This window comes from Melanerpes formicivorus, unplaced genomic scaffold (assembly GCF_026170545.1).
Source record: "Melanerpes formicivorus ecotype bairdi unplaced genomic scaffold, bMelFor1.0.p_v2 SCAF_64, whole genome shotgun sequence".
Taxonomy (NCBI): domain Eukaryota; kingdom Metazoa; phylum Chordata; class Aves; order Piciformes; family Picidae; genus Melanerpes; species Melanerpes formicivorus.
Genome location: NW_027142416.1, coordinates 1,454,636 through 1,474,696, shown reverse-complemented (window position 1 = coordinate 1,474,696; position 20,061 = coordinate 1,454,636). Strand labels below are relative to the sequence as shown.

The 20,061-nt window shown below is 47.0% G+C and overlaps 1 protein-coding gene across 1 annotated transcript in view; it reads left to right on the top strand.

Moving 5' to 3' along the window:
- LOC137453274 (potassium voltage-gated channel subfamily KQT member 1-like) overlaps nucleotides 1-20,061 on the top strand; it is a 374,577-nt gene that overhangs the window by 159,803 nt on the left and 194,713 nt on the right. Inside the window, exons 12-14 of the mRNA XM_068162391.1 lie at nucleotides 13,295-13,370; nucleotides 17,552-17,646; nucleotides 18,659-18,699. Of these exons, the coding sequence (XP_068018492.1) occupies nucleotides 13,295-13,370; nucleotides 17,552-17,646; nucleotides 18,659-18,699 (212 nt within the window). The remainder of the gene's footprint in view (nucleotides 1-13,294; nucleotides 13,371-17,551; nucleotides 17,647-18,658; nucleotides 18,700-20,061) is intronic.

The window sequence follows — 20,061 nt, the reverse complement described above, 5'->3', positions numbered from 1 at the left end:
TAGCCCCTCCTTCTATTAGAAGCTTCCATTAAAAAGCTAATTTTTTTAATTAGGAGGGGTGCCTGGGTGCATAAATGCCTTCAGGGTATGATGCTATGGCTGCCAGGAATGGCCACAGTGTGGCCTGAGATCTTTGCAAAGCAAAATGCAGGGATAGGATATTTTGAAAAACTTTTCACTACCTTGTTAATGTCAAAAGAGTTTTCAGGAGTCTCCATGGTCTGCAATGGCTGTGTCCCCAGGATGCCTCTTACAGAAACACAAGCTGATGAGAGCTGCTTTGGACAGAAGGCATGTTTTCACTGCTGCTTTCTGAAAACCTTCATTTCTGAAAGATTCCTTGGGGTCCCCAGGCCAGAAGGAAGCATCTTCACAGTGTGTTCAGAAGCTCAACATCTGAATGCATTTCTTTAGTGTAGATTAGACCACCTTAGGTCTTGACATAAGGGCCTTGGGCAGCTGAGTTGAGGCCTTGGTCAGCTGAGTCTGGTTGAGAGGTGTCCTTGCCCATGGTGGGGAGGCTGGAGGAGATGAGCTCTGAGGTCCCTTCCAATCTGAGCTGTCTATTGATTCTACGCTAACACAGACTGGAGCTGCACTCTGGTCAGCCGGGACGAGTCTTGCCTCCCAAAACCACCAAAATGAGTTTCTAGATTTGTTGGTTTTGAATCATCAGGTTATACTTAGGTGGTATTTTCAGGCTTTTCATCACAACATTAGAGTCAAAAACCTTCTTCAAGCACTCTCCACTTCCTCTCCAAAGAAAAACACAAGACAATGAAAGAGAAAGAAATTGCCTTCTTGCTCACGTACCTACAGGGCAGCTGAGGTTGAAATTAAATATGGAAGGACTGGGAAGGACTAAAGACTGCTGCTAACATTTTGAGAACTGACAGTGCACATTTTCCAGAGTCTCCATCCCAACGCTGAGGCTGTGGCAGTGCTGTGTTTGAAATGGGTAACGCTTTATTGTGCTATGCTTCAATTCGCTCATGCTGCTCTCCTCTCCTTGTTAAAGACATTCATGGGGAAAACCTCTGGATGCTCTTTGTATAGGAGGGAACAAAGTGTCCTCTCCCATGGAGAGAGAATACAGTGTTACTGAAGCTAAAAGGTCTGTGTCCAGTTCTGGGCTCCTCAGTTTAAGAAGGACATTGAGACACTTGAGCGTGTCCAGAGAAGGGCAACAAGGCTGGTGAGAGGCCTTGAACACAAGCCCTATGAGGAGAGGCTGAGGGAGCTGGGATTGTTTAGCCTGGAGAAGAGGAGGCTCAGGGGTGACCTTATTGCCCTCTACAACTACCTGAAGGGTGGTTGTAGCCAGGAGGGAGTTGGCCTCTTCTCCCAGGCAACCAGCACCAGAACAAGGGGACACAGTCTCAAGCTGCGCCAGGGGAGGTTCAGACTCGAGGTGAGGAGGAAGTTCTTCACCGAGCGAGTCATTCGGCATTGGAATGGGTTGCCCAGGGAGGTGGTTGAGTCATCGACCCTGGAGGCGTTCAAGGGGAGATTGGACGTGGCACTTGGTGCCATGGTCTAGTCATGGGGTCTGCGGTGTCAGGTTGGACTCGATGATCCTCGAGGTCCTTTCCAACCTAAGTGATACTGTGATACTGTGATACTGTGACTATAGACCAAGATGCTGCAGTCTTGACTTAAAGACTGCCATGGGCATTTTAGAAGCTAATCTAGAGGAACGTTTAATTTGCAGTTGCTCAGTAGAGCCCAGGTTTGGGGATACTCATTAACTTTGCACACCAGAGATCAGGTGAAGATTGATTATTATTTTTTTCCCCACTGCAGTTTCCAATCCAAATATTTGAAATTAAATATTGGGTTTGGTTTGACATGGGCATCGACATTTTGCAACAGAAATGTGTTTCCTGTTGGATTCAGTTCACAGGATCACAGGACGTTAGGGGTTGGAAGGGACCTCTGGAGATCATCTAGCCCAACCCCCCTGCCAGAGCAGGACCATAGAATCCAGCACAGGTCACACGGGAACACATCCAGATAGGGCTTGAAAGTCTCCAGAGAAGGAGACTCCACAACCTCTCTGGGCAGCCTGCTCCAGTGCTCTGGGACACTCACAGTGAAGAAGTTCCTCCTCATGTTGAGGTGGAACCTCCTGTGCTGTAGTTTCTATCCATTGCCCCTTGTCCTATCTCAGGGCACAACTGAGCAGAGCCTGTCCCCTCCCTCTTGACACCCAGCCCTCAGATACTTAGAAACATTTATTAAATCCCCTCTCAGTCTTCTCCACACTAAAGAGCCCCAGGGCTCTCAGCCTCTCCTCAAAGGGCAGTGCTCCAGTCCCTTCATCAGACTGGTAGCTCTCTGTTGGATTCTGTCTAGCAGAACCCTGTCCCTCTTGAACTGGGGAGCCCAAAACTGGATGCAATATTCCAGGTGAGGTCTCCCCAGGGCAGAGTAGAGGGGGAGGAGAACCTCCCTTGATCTGCTGGACACACTCTTCTTAATGCACCCAGGATCCCATTGGCCTTCCTGGCCCCAAGGGCACATTGCTGTCCCACGCAGAACTTGTAATCCACCAAGACTCCCAGGTCCTTCTCCACAGTGCTGCTCTCTAGCAGATCACCTCCCAGCCCGTACTGGTGCAGTTTATTATTCCTTCCCACACGCACTTATCCTTGTTGAACCTCATTAGGTTCCTCTTTGTGCAGCTCTCAGTCTGTCCAGGTCTTTGACTCAAAAAGAAAACTGTTTATTTCTCCTGCAGAACTGCAGAAATAGCAGAGGATTAGGATTAGGAAGCTCCTAGAAAAGATTATGTCCTCCTGTCATTTTTATATCATGATGGACCCACGTCATGCGAGGTTTAGCTTAAATCCTTTCTTCAGTTTGAAGGTATCTGAGCATGTTGCTCCCCAGAAGCAGGCCCTGCTATTAGATCACAGAATGTTCTGGGTTTGGAGGCCAAGACCCAGGGTCCATTTCATTCTCTTCCACTCTGAAATGAAACACCCACAGAGACAGGGACTTAAAGAACCTTATGTTACCGGTAGAACAAGAGGGAAAGACCTCAGAGCCTTCTCTTCTCCAGACTGAATAGCCCAAACTCTCTCAGTCTGTCCTCATTGCTTTTATTTTCCATGAATCCTTGAGTTCTGGGGAGAGGAGCTTAAAACTTGAGATTAGTGGGTCTTCCTTGCTGGGAAAGCTGGCAGTAGGAGAGATGAACAATATGAGCAGGAAGGGGTTTCTCGATGAGCAATGAAACAAGAGCACCAGAGCAAGGGGACACAGTCTCAAGCTGTGCCAGGGGAAGTTTAGGCTCAAGGTGAGGAGAAAGTTCTTCACTGAGAGAGTCGTTCACCATTAGAATGTGCTGCCCGGGGAGGTGGTGGAGTCACCATCCCTGGAGGTGTTCAAGAGGGGATTGGACGTGGCACTTGGTGCCATGGTCTAGTCATGAGGTCTGTGGTGACAGGTTGGACTTGATGATCTTTGAGGTCTCTTCCAACCTTTGCGATACTGTGATACTGTGATACTGTAATCAGCAAAAGTTCTGCTTTCAGTGATAGTTTTGCTTATGGTGCTCTGTCTCCTTGCTGGGATGTCCCAACACTACAGCCTTGCTTGGTATTTTTGCTCCATCACTTCTTACTGGATGGAGTCTTTTCTTAGCCTGGGTGGAGGCAGTTCCTCACTGTACCTGATGCTTCCAAAGCGAAGTGATGTGTATGGTTTAGGACACACAGGCACCTTCCATCCTCACAGGACTTTTTGTTCTGATTTTCCCTTTCTGATGTTTCCACATGCAGACCTTGCCATTCATTCTTCATTCCTGCCAGTCTTAGCAGTCCCATTTTGACTCTCTCTAATTACTGATAGCATGACTTAGAATAGAATAGAATAGAATAGAATAGAATAGAATAGAATTAACCAGGCTGGAAAAGACCTTCGAGATCACTGAGTGCAACCTATCACCCAACACCATCTAATTAGCTAAACCATGGCACTAAGAGCCTCATCCAGTCTCCTCTTAAACACCTCCAGACTTAAAACAAGGGAAGAGAAATAATGGTAAAAAATGGTTTAGGATTTCAGTCTCTCCTTGCAGCTTCAGAGAAAACAGTGATCTCTCTTCCCTGCACACCAGAATGTGGTCTCCCTGCCAGGCCAGAGGAAGTGCATCTGGCACTGCTGAAGGTCCCTAGGAGAAAGACAGAAATTGCTGCTACTCCAGTTGGAGAGAGGAGCCTAGAAGCTGAATACTGACAAATCCATATAAAAAATAAGGCACTTTTTAACAGTATCTAAAGGTCTTTATATCAGGGCCAGATGCCTTTCTGGAAAGTCACTTTTGTTCTACACAAGGGTTTTGGCTCAGGGCAAGGGCAGCTTTGTGAAATGCAGTTCCCTGCTCTGATCAGGTAACAGTCAAGACCTGATGGTCCTGGATTCAGATGCTATGGATATCTTGCACTGCAGAGTATCTGGGGAGCTCACTCCCAAACAGATCATTTCAGGTGCTCAGGAGAGGATGAGCAGAGGTTGTAAAGATGGAGAGGGAAGAATGCTTTGGGAAACAGCTTCTGCTTAGGGGGCAGAGGCAGGGCAGTTTACCAAAGCCTGAAGACCAGGCTCCCTTGTTCCTTCTCATCATTACCAGAAAATATATCATTATTGTCACTACCCCTTTTGCTGCTGAGTTGTTCTGCAAATACATACTCCTTCACTTGGTACCACTTAAACTCCTCTGAAGTGAGCCTCAAGACACCTCCATGACTTTGATAGGTATTACACTTGCTTAATAGTCCTGAAGATAAAAGGACTTGCACAACATCACCCAGAGAGACAGAGGCTGCTTAAATCTGTTCATGCAAGAACCCAGAAGTTGTGTTTCCATAGCCCCTGCTGTAACTACTCCAGCAGAAGAGCCCTAAGGAAAGATACTGCTAAAAGACACTAGAGTTTTGGGGTTTAGAACCACAAGAAACATTTTACGCAGTTCCCCAGGGTCTCTCCCTAGTACTTAGTGCAAATTAATTGATTACTTACTTGTTAAAAAAAATGTAAAGCCTTAGGCAGCCCAAAAGCCACTGAGGTTTTAATGCTCAGAACTACTTAGAATAGAATAAACCTTTATTTAGAATAAACCAAACCAGGTTGGAAGAGACCTTCAAGATCATCGTGTCCAACCCATCAACCAATCCAACCCACCCAAACAGCTAACCCATGGCACCAAGCACCCCATCAAGTCTCCTCCTGAACACCTCCAATGACAGTGACTCCACCACCTCCTTGGGCAGCCCATTCCAATGGGCAATCACTCTTTCTGTATAGAACTTCTTCCTAACATCCAACCTGAATCTCCCCTGGCGCAGCTTGAGACTGTGTCCTCTTGTTCTGGTACTGGTTGCCTGGGAGAAGAGACCAACCCCCACCTGTCTACAACCTCCCTTCAGGTAGTTGTAGAGAGCAAGAAGGTCTCCCCTCAGCCTCCTCTTCTCCAGGCTAAGCAACCCCAGCTCCCTCAGTCTTTCCTCATAGGACTTGTGTTCCAAACTCCTCACTAACTTCATTGCCCTTCTCTCGACACGCTCCAGCAAGTCAACATCCTTCCTAAACTGAGGGGCCCAGAACGGGACACAGGACTCGAGGTGTGGCCTAACCAGTGCAGTGTACAGGGGCAGAATGACCTCCCTGCTCCTGCTGGCCACACTGTTCCTGATGCAGGCCAGGATGCCATTGGCCCTCTTGGCTGCCTGGGCACACTGCAGGCTCATGTTCAGCCTACCATCGACCAATACCCCCAGGTCCCTCTCTGCCTGGCCGCTCTCCAGCCACTCTGACCCCAGCCTATAGCTCTGCATGGCGTTGCTGTGGCCAATGTGCAGAACCCAGCACATGGATGTGTTAAATCTCATGCTGTTGGACTCTGCCCATCTGTCCAGCCTGTCGAGGTCCCTCTGTAAAGCCTCTCTACCCTCCAGCAGATCAACTCCTGCCCCCAGCTTGGTGTTGTCAGCAAATTTACTGATGATGGATTCAATGCCCTCATCCAGATCATCAGTAGAGATGTTAAAGAGCACAGGGCCCAGCACTGATCCTTGGGGCACACCACTAGTGCCTGGCTGCCAGCTGGCTGTGGCACCATTCACCACCACTCTCTGGGCTCGGCCCTCCATTATTCCCTGACTTGACTGTTATTCAGTTGCTATTCAGGCAAGATAGGAATTAAGATTAATGACCCCAAACAAACTGGTATTTGAGGGAATCAGTCTTTGGCAGGGATTATATTCTCCTGACAGAAAATCATTGAGGCATAAATGCAGCGCTCAGTCCTCAGTGGATATCAACAACAGCACGTTGTTCCAGAAATGCTGGACACAGTCAAGAGGAAAATGAAGTCTCAAAGTTCATTAATTTAGGTTGTGGTGTCTTCTACAGAGAGCAAACCAGAGACTGTTGAATAACACTGTACCATTGCAGTTCCCCCTGCACCACTGTGTAGGCATCTCTGCTGCTGGGAGATTGTTTGGGCCTCATAATCAAGGAAGAGAATCACAGAATCATGAAGGCTGGAAAAGACCTTCTTTGATCATCCAGTCCAACCACAACCCAACTCCCATGACCACTAAACCATGTCCTGAAGCACCACATCTACAGCTTCTTGAACACCTACAGGGATGGTGACTCCACCACCTCCCTGGGCAGCCTGCCAACCCCTCACCACTCTCTCACTCAAAAAGCTTTTCCTCATGTCCAACCTAACCCTCCCCTGGCACAACTCAAACCCATTTCCTCTCATCCTGTTGCTGGTTCCTTGGGAGAAGAGACCAACAGCAGCCTCACTCCAACCTCCTTTCAGGCAGCTGTAGAGAGCAATGAGGTCTCCCCTCAGCCTTCTCTTCTCCAGACTGAGCAACCCCAGCTCCTTCAGCCTCTCCTTGTATGACACCCTCCAAACCCCTCTGCAGCCTCACTGCTCTTATCTGGACACCCTCCAGCCCCTCAATATCTTTTCTGTCCTGTGGCAACCGGAACTGAACCCAGTGCTCAGTCTGTGGCCTGCCCAGGACCCAATACAGGAGCACCATCACTGCTCCATCACTGCTCTTCATTGGGTTTGGTACAGGCCAGGATGCCCTTGGCCTTCTTGGCCAGCTGGGCACTGCTGGCTCATGTTCAGCCACCCACCAGCACCCCCAGATCCTTTTCCACCAGACTGCTTTCCAGCCACTCTGCTTCAAGCCTGCAGCATTGCTTGAGGTTGTTGTGACCCAAGTGCACGACCCAGCACTTGGCCTTGTTAAACCACTGACTTCAGCCCGATGGATGTAACCTGTCAAAATCTTTCTGTAGGGCCCTTCCTCTCCTCCAGCAGCTCAACACCCCTGTCTCTGCAGTGCCTAGCAAGGGCATTGCCCCTGCCTTGCTGCAGAGGGGGGTTGGACTAAATGAGCTTTGGATTGTCCCTTCCAACCCAGACCATTCTATGATTCTGTGCTTCTATGATTCAGTTCAGCTGGCATTTTTTTAAAGGCAAACAGGTAAAGACCAGGACAATTGGTCTCTATGAGGAGAGGGAAGTGGAAAAAATACCTTTACCTGCTAGCATCAGCAGCTGTTGTAATATGTAGAATAAAAACACCTCCTTGTCTCAGTGTTTGTCCACCTCCCAAGAAGCTGTTTGTATCTAGCAGCATTCCAGGCCAATGAGAAGTGGCTTGGAGATGAGCATTTCACCTCTCCTGGCACCAGAAGCAGTCAAGGCACAGTGCTGATACAGGAGGTTATTTTGGCAATTTGTAGAAGCTTTTTGCTCAGGGGAAGGAAGGAAGGAAGGAAGGAAGGAAGGAAGGAAGGAAGGAAGGAAGGAAGGAAGGAAGGAAGGAAGGAAGGAAGGAAGGAAGGAAGGAAGGAAGGAAGGGAGGGAGGGATGGGGGGAGGGAGGGAGGGAAAGAAAAGAAGAAAGAAAGAGAAGAAAAGAAAGAAAAGGAAAGAGAAGAAAGAAAGAAAGAAAGAAAGGAAAGAAGAAAGAAAGAAAGAAAGAAAGAAAGAAAGAAAGAAAGAAAGAAAGAAAGAAAGAAAAGAAAGAAAGAAAGAAAGAAAGAAAGAAAAGAAAGAAAGAAAAGAAAGAAAAGAAAGAAGAAAAGAAAGAAAGAAAGAAGAAGAAGAAAGGAAAGAAAAGAAAGAAAGAAAGGAAAGAAAGAAAGAAAGGAAGGAAGAAAGAAAAGGAAGAAAGAAAGGAAGAAAGAAAGGAAGAAAGAAAGAAAGAAAGAATGAAAGAAAGAGAAAGAAAGAAAGAAAGAAAGAAAGAAAGAAAGAAAGAAAGAAAGAAGAAGGAAAGAAAGAAAGAAAGAAAGAAAGAAAGAAAGAAAGAAAGAAAGAAAGAAGAAAGAAAGAAAGAAAAGAAAGAAAGAAAGAAAGAAAGAAAGAAAGAAAGGAAGAAAGAAAGGAAGAAAGAAAGGAAGAAAGAAAGGAAGAAAGAAAGGAAGAAAGAAAGGAAGAAAGAATGAAAGAAAGAGAAAGAAAGAAAGAAAGAAAGAAAGAAAGAAAGAAAGAAAGAAAGAAAGAAAGAAAGAAAGAAAGAAAGAAAGAAAGAAAGAAAGAAAGAAAGAAAGAAAGAAAGAAAGAAAGAAAGAAAGAAGAAAGAAAGAAAGAAAGGAAGAAAGAAAGAAAGAAAAGAGAAGAAAGAAAGAAGAAAAACCCTTCCATGTTTGTATTTCCACACTGAAAAGACAACTCTGTGACATCATCCTGTTTGTTCTGACAGTACAGGAAGAATGGAAGAAGTGAAATGGAGGGAAAGAGAGCAGGCACTTTTATTTTGCTGCCAGTAAACTCTAGAGGAAAGATGTAACCAAAGCATCAAGTGATCACTCTGGTTCTCAGAGACAGCTCAGCAGATGAATTGTTGTTCAAGGGCAGTTGGGCTCCCAAACACAAGAGCATTATGTAGTAACTTAATTACTCATTTTAATTATGCATTTCAATTAGCAAGGAACTAACACAGAGCTTTTCTCCCAATTTCTCAATATTACAGAACAAACTTGTAACTGAAAATTACAACTGCCTGGGGCTAAGAAAAACAACCCCAAAGTTCAAGGGGTCTTCTTCCTCCTTCAGCAGGTTACATCTACCTCTGACTATTTTCAGGAGCCCTCTATGTGTTTATTCTGTTCATGGACAGCATCAAGAAAACACAGAATCACAGAATTATTGAGGCTGGAAAAGAACTCTGAGGTCATCAAGTCCAGCCTATGACCTAACACCACCACATCAGCTAAACCGTGCCACCAAGTGCCACATCCAATCTTGTCTTAAAGACCTCCAGTGATGGTGACCCCACCACCTCCCTGGGCAGTCCCACCCCTGCAAGTAAGCCTCCTGCGCTATGTGCATCTGGAGGCAGGAAGTACCCTATGAGGAGAGGCTGAGGGAGCTGGGGTTGCTTAGCCTGGAGAAGAGGAGGCTCAGGGGTGACCTTATTGCTCTCTACAGCTACCTTAAGGGAGGTTGTAGACAGGTGGGGGTTGGTCTCTTCTCCCAGGCAGCCAGTACCAGAACAAGAGGACACAGTCTCAAGCTGTGCCAGGGGAGGTTTAGGCTGGATGTTAGGAAGAAGTTCTACACAGAGAGAGTGATTGCCCATCGGAATGGGCTGCCTGGGGTGGTGGTAGAGTCACCATCATTGGAGGTGTTCAGAAGGAGACTTGATAGAGTGCTTGGTTGCATGGTTTAGTTGGTTGGGTGGTGTTGGATGATAGGTTGGATGCCGTGATCTTGAAGGTCTCTTCCAACCTGGTCTGGTCTATTCTATTCTATTCTATTCTATTCTATTCTATTCTATTCTATTCTATTCTATTCTATTCTATTCTATTCTATTCTATTCTATTTCCTGGTTTGAATTGATTTGGGGAACGCTTTTGGTGCCAGAAAGCCTTGTGTTATGTTCGACCTATTAAAATGTCAGCCCAGTTGAAATAGTTGTACAGGAGCAAAGTTAATGTTATGAGTGAGGATCCAACTTCATTCCCAGATACAGAGCCAGAAAGTGAATGCTCCTCATCTAGTGTGATGGGAAAACAAAAGGGCAGATGGAAGCTTCTCAGATAGGTCCTTTACATTTTGGTTCCATCACTGACTTAGTCAGTGTTTGTGCTGGCTGAGAAACTGCTGTCAAGTGAGCTCCAGAACAGATACTGTTGTGTGTTACTCTGGGAAGGGCTTACAGGAATAAAACAGAGTCCATGTGGCTTCATGTGCATTTTCCTGCCCAGAAATTAAAGTGTAATGAGTGAATGAAGCTCAGCAGCAGTCCAAGTGCTATCCTCAAGCCAGTTCTTCCAGTGGAACAGAGAGATATGACTGGCCTTGCTGAAGGGGCCTTTCTGTTACAGAATCACAGTATCACCAAGGTTGGAAGAGACCTCAAAGATCATCAAGTCCAACCTGTCCCCACAGACCCCATGACTAAACCATGGCACCAAGTGCCACGTCCAATCCCCTCTTGAACACCTCCAGGGATGGTGACTCCACCACCTCCCTGGGCAGCACATTCCAATGGCTAACAACTCTCTCAGTGAAGAACTTTCTGCTCACCTCCAGCCTAAACTTCCCCTGGCACAGCTTGAGACTGTGTCCTCTTGTTCTGGTGCTGGTTGCCTGGGAGAAGTGACCAACCCCCTCCTGGCTACAATCTCCTTTCAGGAAACTGTAGAGAGCAATAAGATCTCCCCTGCATCTCCTCTTCTCCAGGCTAAACAACTCCAGCTCCTCAACCTCTCCTCATAGGGCTGTGCTCAAGGCCTCTCCCCAGCCTCGTTGCCCTTCTCTGGACACGTTCAAGTGGCTCAATGTCCTTCTTAAACTGAGGGGCCCAGAACTGGACACAGTACAGCTCCTGCTCAAAGCAGAGCAACTTCTAACTCATGACACCTGAACACACAGCAGGAACACTAGCCTGGAGTGCCAGTTCCACTACTTGCAGCAATCCCACAGCTCAGCCTGAATGAAGTCCTTCCCACCATTATAGAATGCTTCTGCACTAAGAGCTGCATCCCACTGGGAGCAGGCTTGTTAGGAGTCCTGAGCCGTGCCCCAGCATGGTCTTCAATGGCTCTCCTTTTCCCTGCATTTGGGCATAGTTTTGTATCTGGTTCTCACTTAAAATATTCCTTGGCTATTTCAAAGGACATTAAACTGAAAGTTATCAGACTCCAAAAAAACAGGGGAAGAAAAGAGTAGGTCTGCATGGGCCAAAACAAGCTTTTTACAAACAGAATGGAGTATAAAAATAAAGGGGGAAAAAAATCCCTGTGGATAGCATTGCTTTGAATTTGATCAGCTCTCTCTCCTCCTCTGATTCAAGTTCCTTTCAACTGAAAATGCTGAGTTCTTTGGCTTAGGCCACCACCTTTCTGCAGCTAAAAATAAAAGCTCTTAAATGCATCCAAGTGTTTTGAGCTAAAAGTAGTGACTCCTCACAGTGAGCTATGAGCAGAGGACCAGAGCTGGAGCTGTGGTGCTTTCTTGGCACACAGCTGTCCCACTGGGCCCTGCAGCCACATGGGCACAGGGAAAATCTGCAGAGGGCAAGGGCAAGGCAGCCAGCAAAGAGAGGTGCCTCCTCCCTTTATCCTCTAGAAGATTTCCCAGAGAGTTACTTAATATTGGATCAGGGTGGGGACTGCTTAAGACACAGGTTACAGGCCCTCCACCTGCTCCTTTTTAACCCTGCCCCCTACAACAATGATACAGCGGAGATATTGAAAGAAGGTCTTAGAAATACATCCAAATATCTGAAGGGTGGAGGTCAAGAGGAACAGGCTGGGCTCCTTTCACTGGTGCCCAGTGACAGAACAAAGGGCAATGGATATAAACCAGAAAAGAGGAGACTTCACCTGAACTTAAAAGACAGCTTCTTTACTTTGAGTGTGCTGGAGCAGGCTGCCCAGAGAAGTTGTGGAATCTCCTTCCCTAGAGGCTTTCAAAAGCCACCTGGACATGTTCCTGTGCAACCTGATCTAGGTGTACCTGCTTTAGCAGGGGAGGCTGAACACTGATGGCTCATGTTCAGCCAGTAAGTAAATGCTCAGCTCTGTGGGAGTTAGGCACCACAATACCTGTGAAGATCTGTCCATTTCTGTCTTGTTTTGGTAGAAAATGCCATGAGTTAAAGTGGTTGCAATGGGCTGTCCAGCACACCCCCATGGGCTGTTGTTTCATGAGGTACACATCTAAAGATAATAGGAGATTCACTGCAAGCAGTCCTGTGTTTCTGATGACCAAGCATCATCTACAGCACCTCTGGCCTTTTGTTCTCTCCTCTTGTGTGCTTCTGCCATGTCACAGACACACACTCGAAGGCTGAAAGAATTTTGCCTCATCCAAAGGTTTGGACTGAAATCTAAGCAGGGTTAGCAGGATGAGTGTATTGGGCTAAAAAGAGGTTTAAGCTCTCCCTGGAGTCTTCTGTTCTCCAGTCTGAACACCCCCAGCTCACTCAGCCTGTCATCACAGCAGAGGTGCTCCAACCCTTGGGTCATCTTTGTGGCCTCCTCTGGACTCACTCCAACAGCTCTGTGTCCTTCTGCTGGGGACACCAGACCTGGAGGCAGGATTGGAGGTGGGGTCTGAGCAGAGCAGAGTCAAGGGGCAGCATCCCCTCTCTTGCCCTGCTGCCCACACTCCTCTGGCTGCAGCCCAGCACACAGCTGCCTTCTGGGCTGCATGAGGGCACTGCTGGCTCTTGGGAAGCTTCAGGTACACTCTGTCCAACTCTGCTTTTGCACACCCACACAGGAGGGTTCATTTTGTGTTTGTTGTTTTTTCTAGGTGTGAAAGGCATGAAACAATGTCTTTTTCCTTCCTAGAAAATCCAAAGTACTTTTGAGAGGTTTCTGTGCAGCAGAGCTCATAGGCAAGCACTCAACAGCTGCCAAACGAGGAAGGCAGTCATGGGTCTAGAACATCTCACATCCTTGGAAGTGATGCCAGTTATGTGGATTGACAGTAATCGTGGCTAATCCCCTCTACATGGATGATCTCTGTTCACCTGCTCCCATGCCCCATCAGTATTTTATCCTTAGGACCACAAAGTTCTAAGGATAAAAAAGAGTTACAAGAGAGTATGGCAACCACACAGGTTCCACATGCACAGACACAGTTCTTCTGCAGTTTGGCATTGCAGACATAAAGCAAAAAATGTAGCTCCTGGTGCTTAGAGTCAACATCTACCAGGAAGATGCTTTTCCTGCATCTTTTCCTGCATTTTATTGTCCCCTCACTGGTGTAAGACTGTGTTTGTCTCTCTCGGCAGATTAAGTGAAGCGCATGGAACAGCTGTGAAAGTCATCAGGAGAATGCAGTACTTTGTAGCCAGAAGAAAGTTTCAGGTAAGCAGCATCAGTAACCATGACTACAGCTCCTGAGCTTAACCATAGGATGCTAGAAGTGCTCTGGAAGGGACCTGCTCTTCGTGCATGAGGTTGGAGTCACTCAAAGGCACTGTTTAGGCTCTCAGTCTCATACTGGCCTTATGCGGAGGTTTTCATCCTGTGGGCAGAACTCTGAACAGTCCATGGAGATGTGAAACCTTCTGAGTCTGTGCAGTCAGCATGGTTCTGTCTCATTGTTTTACTGCATTGGGTTTGTTTGGGTTCTGGTTTTTTGTTTGTTTTACCTTATAGACCTGGGTGGGATTAGAAGGGGTGTGGTGAGTAGGACAAGAGGTCCTCCTGCCCGCTCTACTCTGCCTTGGTGAGGCTGAATCTGGAATATTGTGTCCAGTTCTGGGCTGCTCAGCTCAAGAAGGACTTTAGGGAACTGCTTGGAAGAGTCCAGCACAGAGCCACAAAGCTGCTGGAGGCAGTGGAACATCTCCCTGTGAGGACAGGCTGAGGGAGCTGGGGCTCTTGAGCTTGGAGCAGAGGAGCCTGAGGGGTGCTCTCATTCCTGGTGATAAAGATGTGCAGGGCAGTGTGGGGAGCCAGAGTCTGCTCAGGGATGTCTAAGGACAGGACAAGGGGAACTGGGAGCAAGCTGGAGCAGAGGAGGTGCCACAGGAGCAGAAGGGAAAACTTTTTCCCTGTGAGGGTGCCAGAGCCCTGGAGCAGGCTGCCCAGAGAGGTTGTGGAGTCTTCTTCTCTGGAGACATTGCAAACCCACCTGGATGTGTTCCTGTGTGACCTACTCTGGGTGCTGCTGCTCTGGCAGGGGGGTTGGACTGGATGATCTCTGGAGGTCCCTTCCAACACCTAACATTCTGTGACTCTGTTGGAATGTCTGCTAAGACACCATTATTGGTGGTTTATGCTGACCATCTACCAACTCATTAGGGAATGTTCAGCTCCAGGTGTGCTGTGGGTGGCTGACAGCTCAACAGACCTGACAGATGAATTCTCTGCTGTGTAAAGTTGCTTTCACATTTGTGGCCTACACTTCCAAATTTGCTCCCCAGAAAGTCCCAGAGAGGCCATATTTTGTAGAACCCCGGAGCATCTCCCCTCTGGAATTTTGTGTCTTTGTGAAGTCTTTAATGAAATTTCTCAGGCAGGTTACTGAGTGCTCAATCCAAATGTGCTGCTTTGGAAAATCTAACTTCTATTATGACAAAACTAGTTTGGAGTGTGATTCTGTTGTCATCATTCTCATCAGTCCTGTGCCAGTGATGCCATGGCAATGAATAATTAACTTCTGGCCTGACTTTCAAAGACCCTGCAAATTCCATCTGAAGGTCCAGGCTTTCTTCGTTCAAAGGCTCTGCTACCAGGGAGAGACCTTTCCTGAGGATATCTAGAGACAGGACAAGGGGCAATGTTTTGAAGCTGAGGGAGAGCAGGGTTAGACTGCATCTGAGGAAGAAGTTCTTCAGTAAGAGGGTGGTGAATCTGTAATAGGCTTCCCACGGAGGCTGTGGCTGCCTGCTGCCTGGAGGTGTTGAAGGCCAGGTTGGATGAGGCCTTGAGCAGCTGAGTCTAGTTGAGAGGTGTCCCTGCAAGTGGTGGGGAGGTTGGAGTGGATGAGCTCTGAGGTCCCTTCCAACATGAGCCATTCTATGACTCTGTAATGATTCTAATGTTATTTCAAGTTTTATAGTAAAGCTCTGGAAACACTGAATGTAGAAAATGTAGAAAATTGAAGCCAAATGGCCAGGATGAAAGAAATGGACAGAATGAAAGCTAAAGTAGTTATGTTCTACATTTATCAAACTTCTCTGGAAGCCCATTACCTCCCACCTTAACTTGCATTGTATTAACATTTCCCTATAAAAAACATGACAGGAGATTGTGCCAAAGTTTGGCAGGAGATATGATGCTCAGATTTAAAGATCTGTAGGAAAAGCAGAGAGGAGGAGAGAAAAACAGTGAAAGGTCTTTAGAGAGGATTTAGGCAGCCTGCACTAAACTGTACTTTGCAGCCATAGGAGTCAGAACTGATGATAAAAGGGATACCAGACAGAGAAATTCTTTGGAGGGGGAGAAGAAATTTCATTTGGTATGAGCAGAATTAATTATGCACATAGTAGCCCATGGGGGAGAAGGGGGAGAGGCAGAGAAAAATCCCCAATCTCTCTAGGCTGTGCACCATGCAGCGTTTAAATAGAGAGTGTCCAAAGGACAGGACAGAGGATTTAGCCAAACTGCTCTCAAAGCACCCCTGCTAGGCCATCTAAAGACTGATGCTGGCACTGCTTCCCTGGTTGAAGACAATAGGCTGCTTTCCTGGCCAGAAATAGTGATGCGTCAGCGTCTGCAAAACGTGAAGCTGGGGAAGGCAATAAACTGAAAGCTGAAACCTGCCTCCCCTGCAGAGCATCTCACAAATGCAGGCTCACAGAGCCAGGAACTCCTCTGACAGTAATAACCCAGGTAAATGCTGATGGCATTTGGTCAGAAGAGCTTTTTTATTCATTTTGCTTCTCCATTCACTTCTCAGGATTTGTTTCCATTCCAGCTCCACGCTTTCACTTGAAATTTCTAGGATCCTGTGGATGCCTTCCAAGCGTGACTGCAGCACATGCTGTAGGTGCTCAATGCATGTGTGCAGTGGTGCATGCTAATGACTCTGGCTGGAGCTGTGGCAGAGTGGAAACAGACAACAACATGACTGAGCTGTTTTAATGCTTTCAAGTTCCTAGATTTGCAGTTTACCTTCCTTTTAGTTTTCCTCTTTTCTTGAGCCAGAGCCAAAAAGGAGCCATCTCACCCCACATTTCTCGTTGGCTTTGGTGCAGCTCTGCAAAAAGCTGGTGTTGTAAAAAAGGACACAATTTCCCTTGATTGCACCACACACATTAATTTCACTTGATAAGATGTTACTGAGCTGCACTTCCCATCAGCACATCCCTTGATGCAAATTCTCTGCCCTGGTTTCAAAGCTCTGCCTTAGCAGTTAGAGCAAGAAAGCAGAGCTTGGCAGAAGCATCTAGATTCTCATCAGAATGGCAGGAAAGCTGGGCAGGTGGCAGGGGTATAGCTCTCTTGCATTCTTTTTGGCTGTCCTTTTTTATTAATTTGAACTGCACCCTTTTTATCTGACCCTCTAAGCATCATTACAGCACAGATGCCCAAATTAAAACCTGCATGCAGGAATCTTCAGGCTTATGCAAAGCATCTGCCCTTACCAGTTAGTTAAGCAAAGACATTCCTGTCACCAGGCATCTTTAGTCTTTAGAGGTATTGGATTCTGGGTCTAAATGTTATGAGCTGTGCTTATCTCTGTAGTTCAGTGCCCTGACATTGTGATTAACATGGGTCTGGAATGAGCCAAGAGATAGTGCACATGATAGTCTTAGATGAATTACGTAATTTGGGCTCAGATAAATCACACAGCTTGGGCTTAAATAAGTCATATATCTTGCCTTTAGATAAATCATCTATCTTGGTTTTAAAATAAGACATCTATCTTGGTTTAAAATAAGTAATCTATCTTGGGTTTAAATGAATCATATCTCTTGGCTGTAGATAAATCAGATGCCTTGGGTTTGTGGTTTTTAAATACTCTGCAACAGTCTGATAGTTTGTGCAGTATGAAAGAACATGACTCCAGCTGACAGTAATGGGAGTCATTTGGCTTCATCTCTACAACAGATATGCACTCCTACAATCACAGAGTCACACAATGCCAGGGGTTGGAAGGGACCTCCAGAGATCATCCAGTCCAACCCACCCTGCCAGAGCAGGAGCACCCAGGGCAGGTCACACAGGAACATATCCAAGTGGGTTTGCAATGTCTTCAGAGAAGGAGACTCCACAACCTCTCTGGGCAGCCTGCTGCAGGGCTCTGGCACCCTCTCCATAAAGTGTCTCCTGTGTCGAGGTTGACCCTCCTGTCTTCCAACTTGTGCCTGCTGTTCCTTGTCTGATCCCTGGGCACCACTACAAAGCACCTGGCACCTTCACCTTGACACCCACCCCTCAGATGCCCACATATTTCTTTTATTCAATGCACCAACCATTGTGAAATGAGCAGTAAATAACCTGTGGAAGATCAAACCAGAGAGCAGGGCTGTCCGAAGTGCAGCTGAAGTCTGCCTGGCGCTTACCTTCCCTCTCCTGGGTGATTCCTTCTGCAGCAAGCTCGCAAGCCCTGCGACGTGCGCGATGTCATCGAGCAGTACTCCCAGGGACACCTCAACATGATGCTCCGGGTGAAAGAGCTTCAGAGAAGGTAGGGCCCTGTCTGTCTGCTGCAGGAGAGAGAGGTTTGTTTCTCTGGTGCCGGCTGGCTTTGGGAAAGATTTGTTCTTAATGAACAGTAATTGTCCGAAATTGCGTGCACGACAGGGAGCACAATATCCAGAGGGTTTAACCTGGAGTCGGTTTTAACCCTTCAGATGACCAAGTTTACAATTATCCTTTATTCTCCTCCCCTCCTCCTCCAAGTGACAATGAAAGAAATGAAGGTGCATGCTGTGTGAAGTTTCTCTTGTGAAGTGGGCTTCTCTGCGCTCTCCTTATGGAACAAAAACTTCTCAAACAATGATTTACTTTCCTGTCCCCTCTCCGGGGATCACCACGACTGAGAGCAGTCTGCTCTGGTCCGTTTGTGCTCCCTCTTTTATAGGGGATTCTCCCCTTCCCACATTCCTCCCTGCACAGGCTCCCTCCAAGTTTGGGGGTAGCAGCTGAAACATTTTGCCACAAACCTACACTCTTCTGTTTCAGCATAGAGAGCTCTTCTCTTTACAAATTAATACTGCGGGCTGGGACAGCAGAATGAACTCCTCTGGCCCTTAAATGAAACAAAAACCAAAACAAAACCTCCTGGAATCTCCTGTGTCAACACTGTAGATATTAACTCCACCTGCATGGCGTGCAAGGAAGGTTTCCAAACGTTGCTATGAAGCCATTCTGTTTGCAGAGGCTTTGTTATTAGATTAAAGTGTCACAGAAGAGCTGTATTTTAGTTACAACATGAAAGTCTCAGAAATAAAATGTTAGTGCTTATGAAAATAATAATCATAGTATGGTTTGGGTTTGCAAAAAAAACCCACAACAAACCCACCAAAGAGCTAAACAGCTCACTGCAAAGTCCTCCTAGGCTCCTGATTTGACTTCCATTGCTTTAGCTTTAAAGCCACTGTGAATTCTCATGTAAATTGTGCTGCTCTGTTTTCCTAGCAAGAGAATTTAAGTTGCTTGGTAATTGCAGTGCTAGTAATTCTCTGTTTGCTTTTCAGACTGGACCATTCCTTGGGAAAGCCAGGCCTGTTCCTCTCAGGTACAGTGAAAACTTATTAACTCCATACCTTTGTGAAAATACCCACAGCCTGCAGAGGCTGCATCTGGAATGTTGTGTCCAGTTCTGGGCTGCTCAGCTCAAGAGGGACCTCAAGAAACTGCTTGGGAGAGTCCAGCACAGAGCCACAAAGCTGCTGGAGGCAGTGGAACATCTCCCTGTGAGGACAGGCTGAGGGAGCTGGGGCTCTTAAGCTTGGGGCAGAGGAGCCTGAGGGGTGCTCTCATTCCTGGTGATAAAGATATGCAGAGCAGTGTGGGGAGCCAGAGTCTGCTCAGGGATGTCTAAGGACAGGACAAGGGGAACTGGGAGCAAGCTGGAGCAGAGGAGGTGCCACAGGAGCAGAAGGGAAAATTTTTTCCTTGTGAGGGTGCCAGAGCCCTGGAACAGGCTGTCCAGAGAGGTTGTGGAGTCTTCTTCTCTGGAGACATTGCAAACCCACCTGGATGTGTTCCTGTGTGACCTACTCTGGGTGCTGCTGCTCTGGCAGGGGAGTTGGACTGGATGATCTCTGGAGGTCCCTTCCAACCCCTAACATTCTGTGTTTCCATATGATTCTGTGATCGTAATCCAGCCAATCGTTCATGAATACATCATCCTGTGAATAAGCCCCAAAATGCTTGTGGAAAGATGAAATCCTTGCATTCAGGTGGTAGCAGAGCAAATGGAAGGAGAGAGTCGATGTCAAAAACGTGTCAGTGCAGAAGGAGTTAGAAATGCAGTGCTACAAGCTTTTCCACAGAACTGTTCTTTCCGAATCCTTTGCACTGGGCTTAGAAGATCTGGTGCTTCTACCTAAAGGACTTCTTCATTTCTGAACAACCTGTGGATTTCAGCTTCATAAAGCTCAAAGGAAGATCAAGGGTATTCCAGTACCTCAAGGGGGCTACAGGAAGGCTGCAGAGGGACTGTTTGCAAAGGCCTGCAGGGACAGGATGAGGGGCAATGGTTTGAAGTTAGAGCAGATTTAGATTGGATGTGAGGAATAAGTTCTGCACCATGAGGGTGGTGGAAAACTGCAGCAGCTTGCCCAGGGAGGTAGTTGAGGCCCCAACCTTGGAGATATTCAAGGTGAAGCTGGACAAGGCTCTGAGCAACCTGATCTAGTGGAGGATGTCCCTGCTGTCTTCAGCAACCTTTGGAGGTCCCTTCCAACCCAAACCATTCTATGATCCTATGGTACCTCAGACACTGTGTTTATGTCCACAGACCACCTCTTACCAAGGACCAGGTTGCCCTTTAGCCTGCAGTCTTGTCAGTTAGACAAACTCATTCCTTTCTCTCCAACCTCCCCCTCTTTCACTCTGTACCCCATGGACAAGTTCTTTATTGCTGTGTTCATGT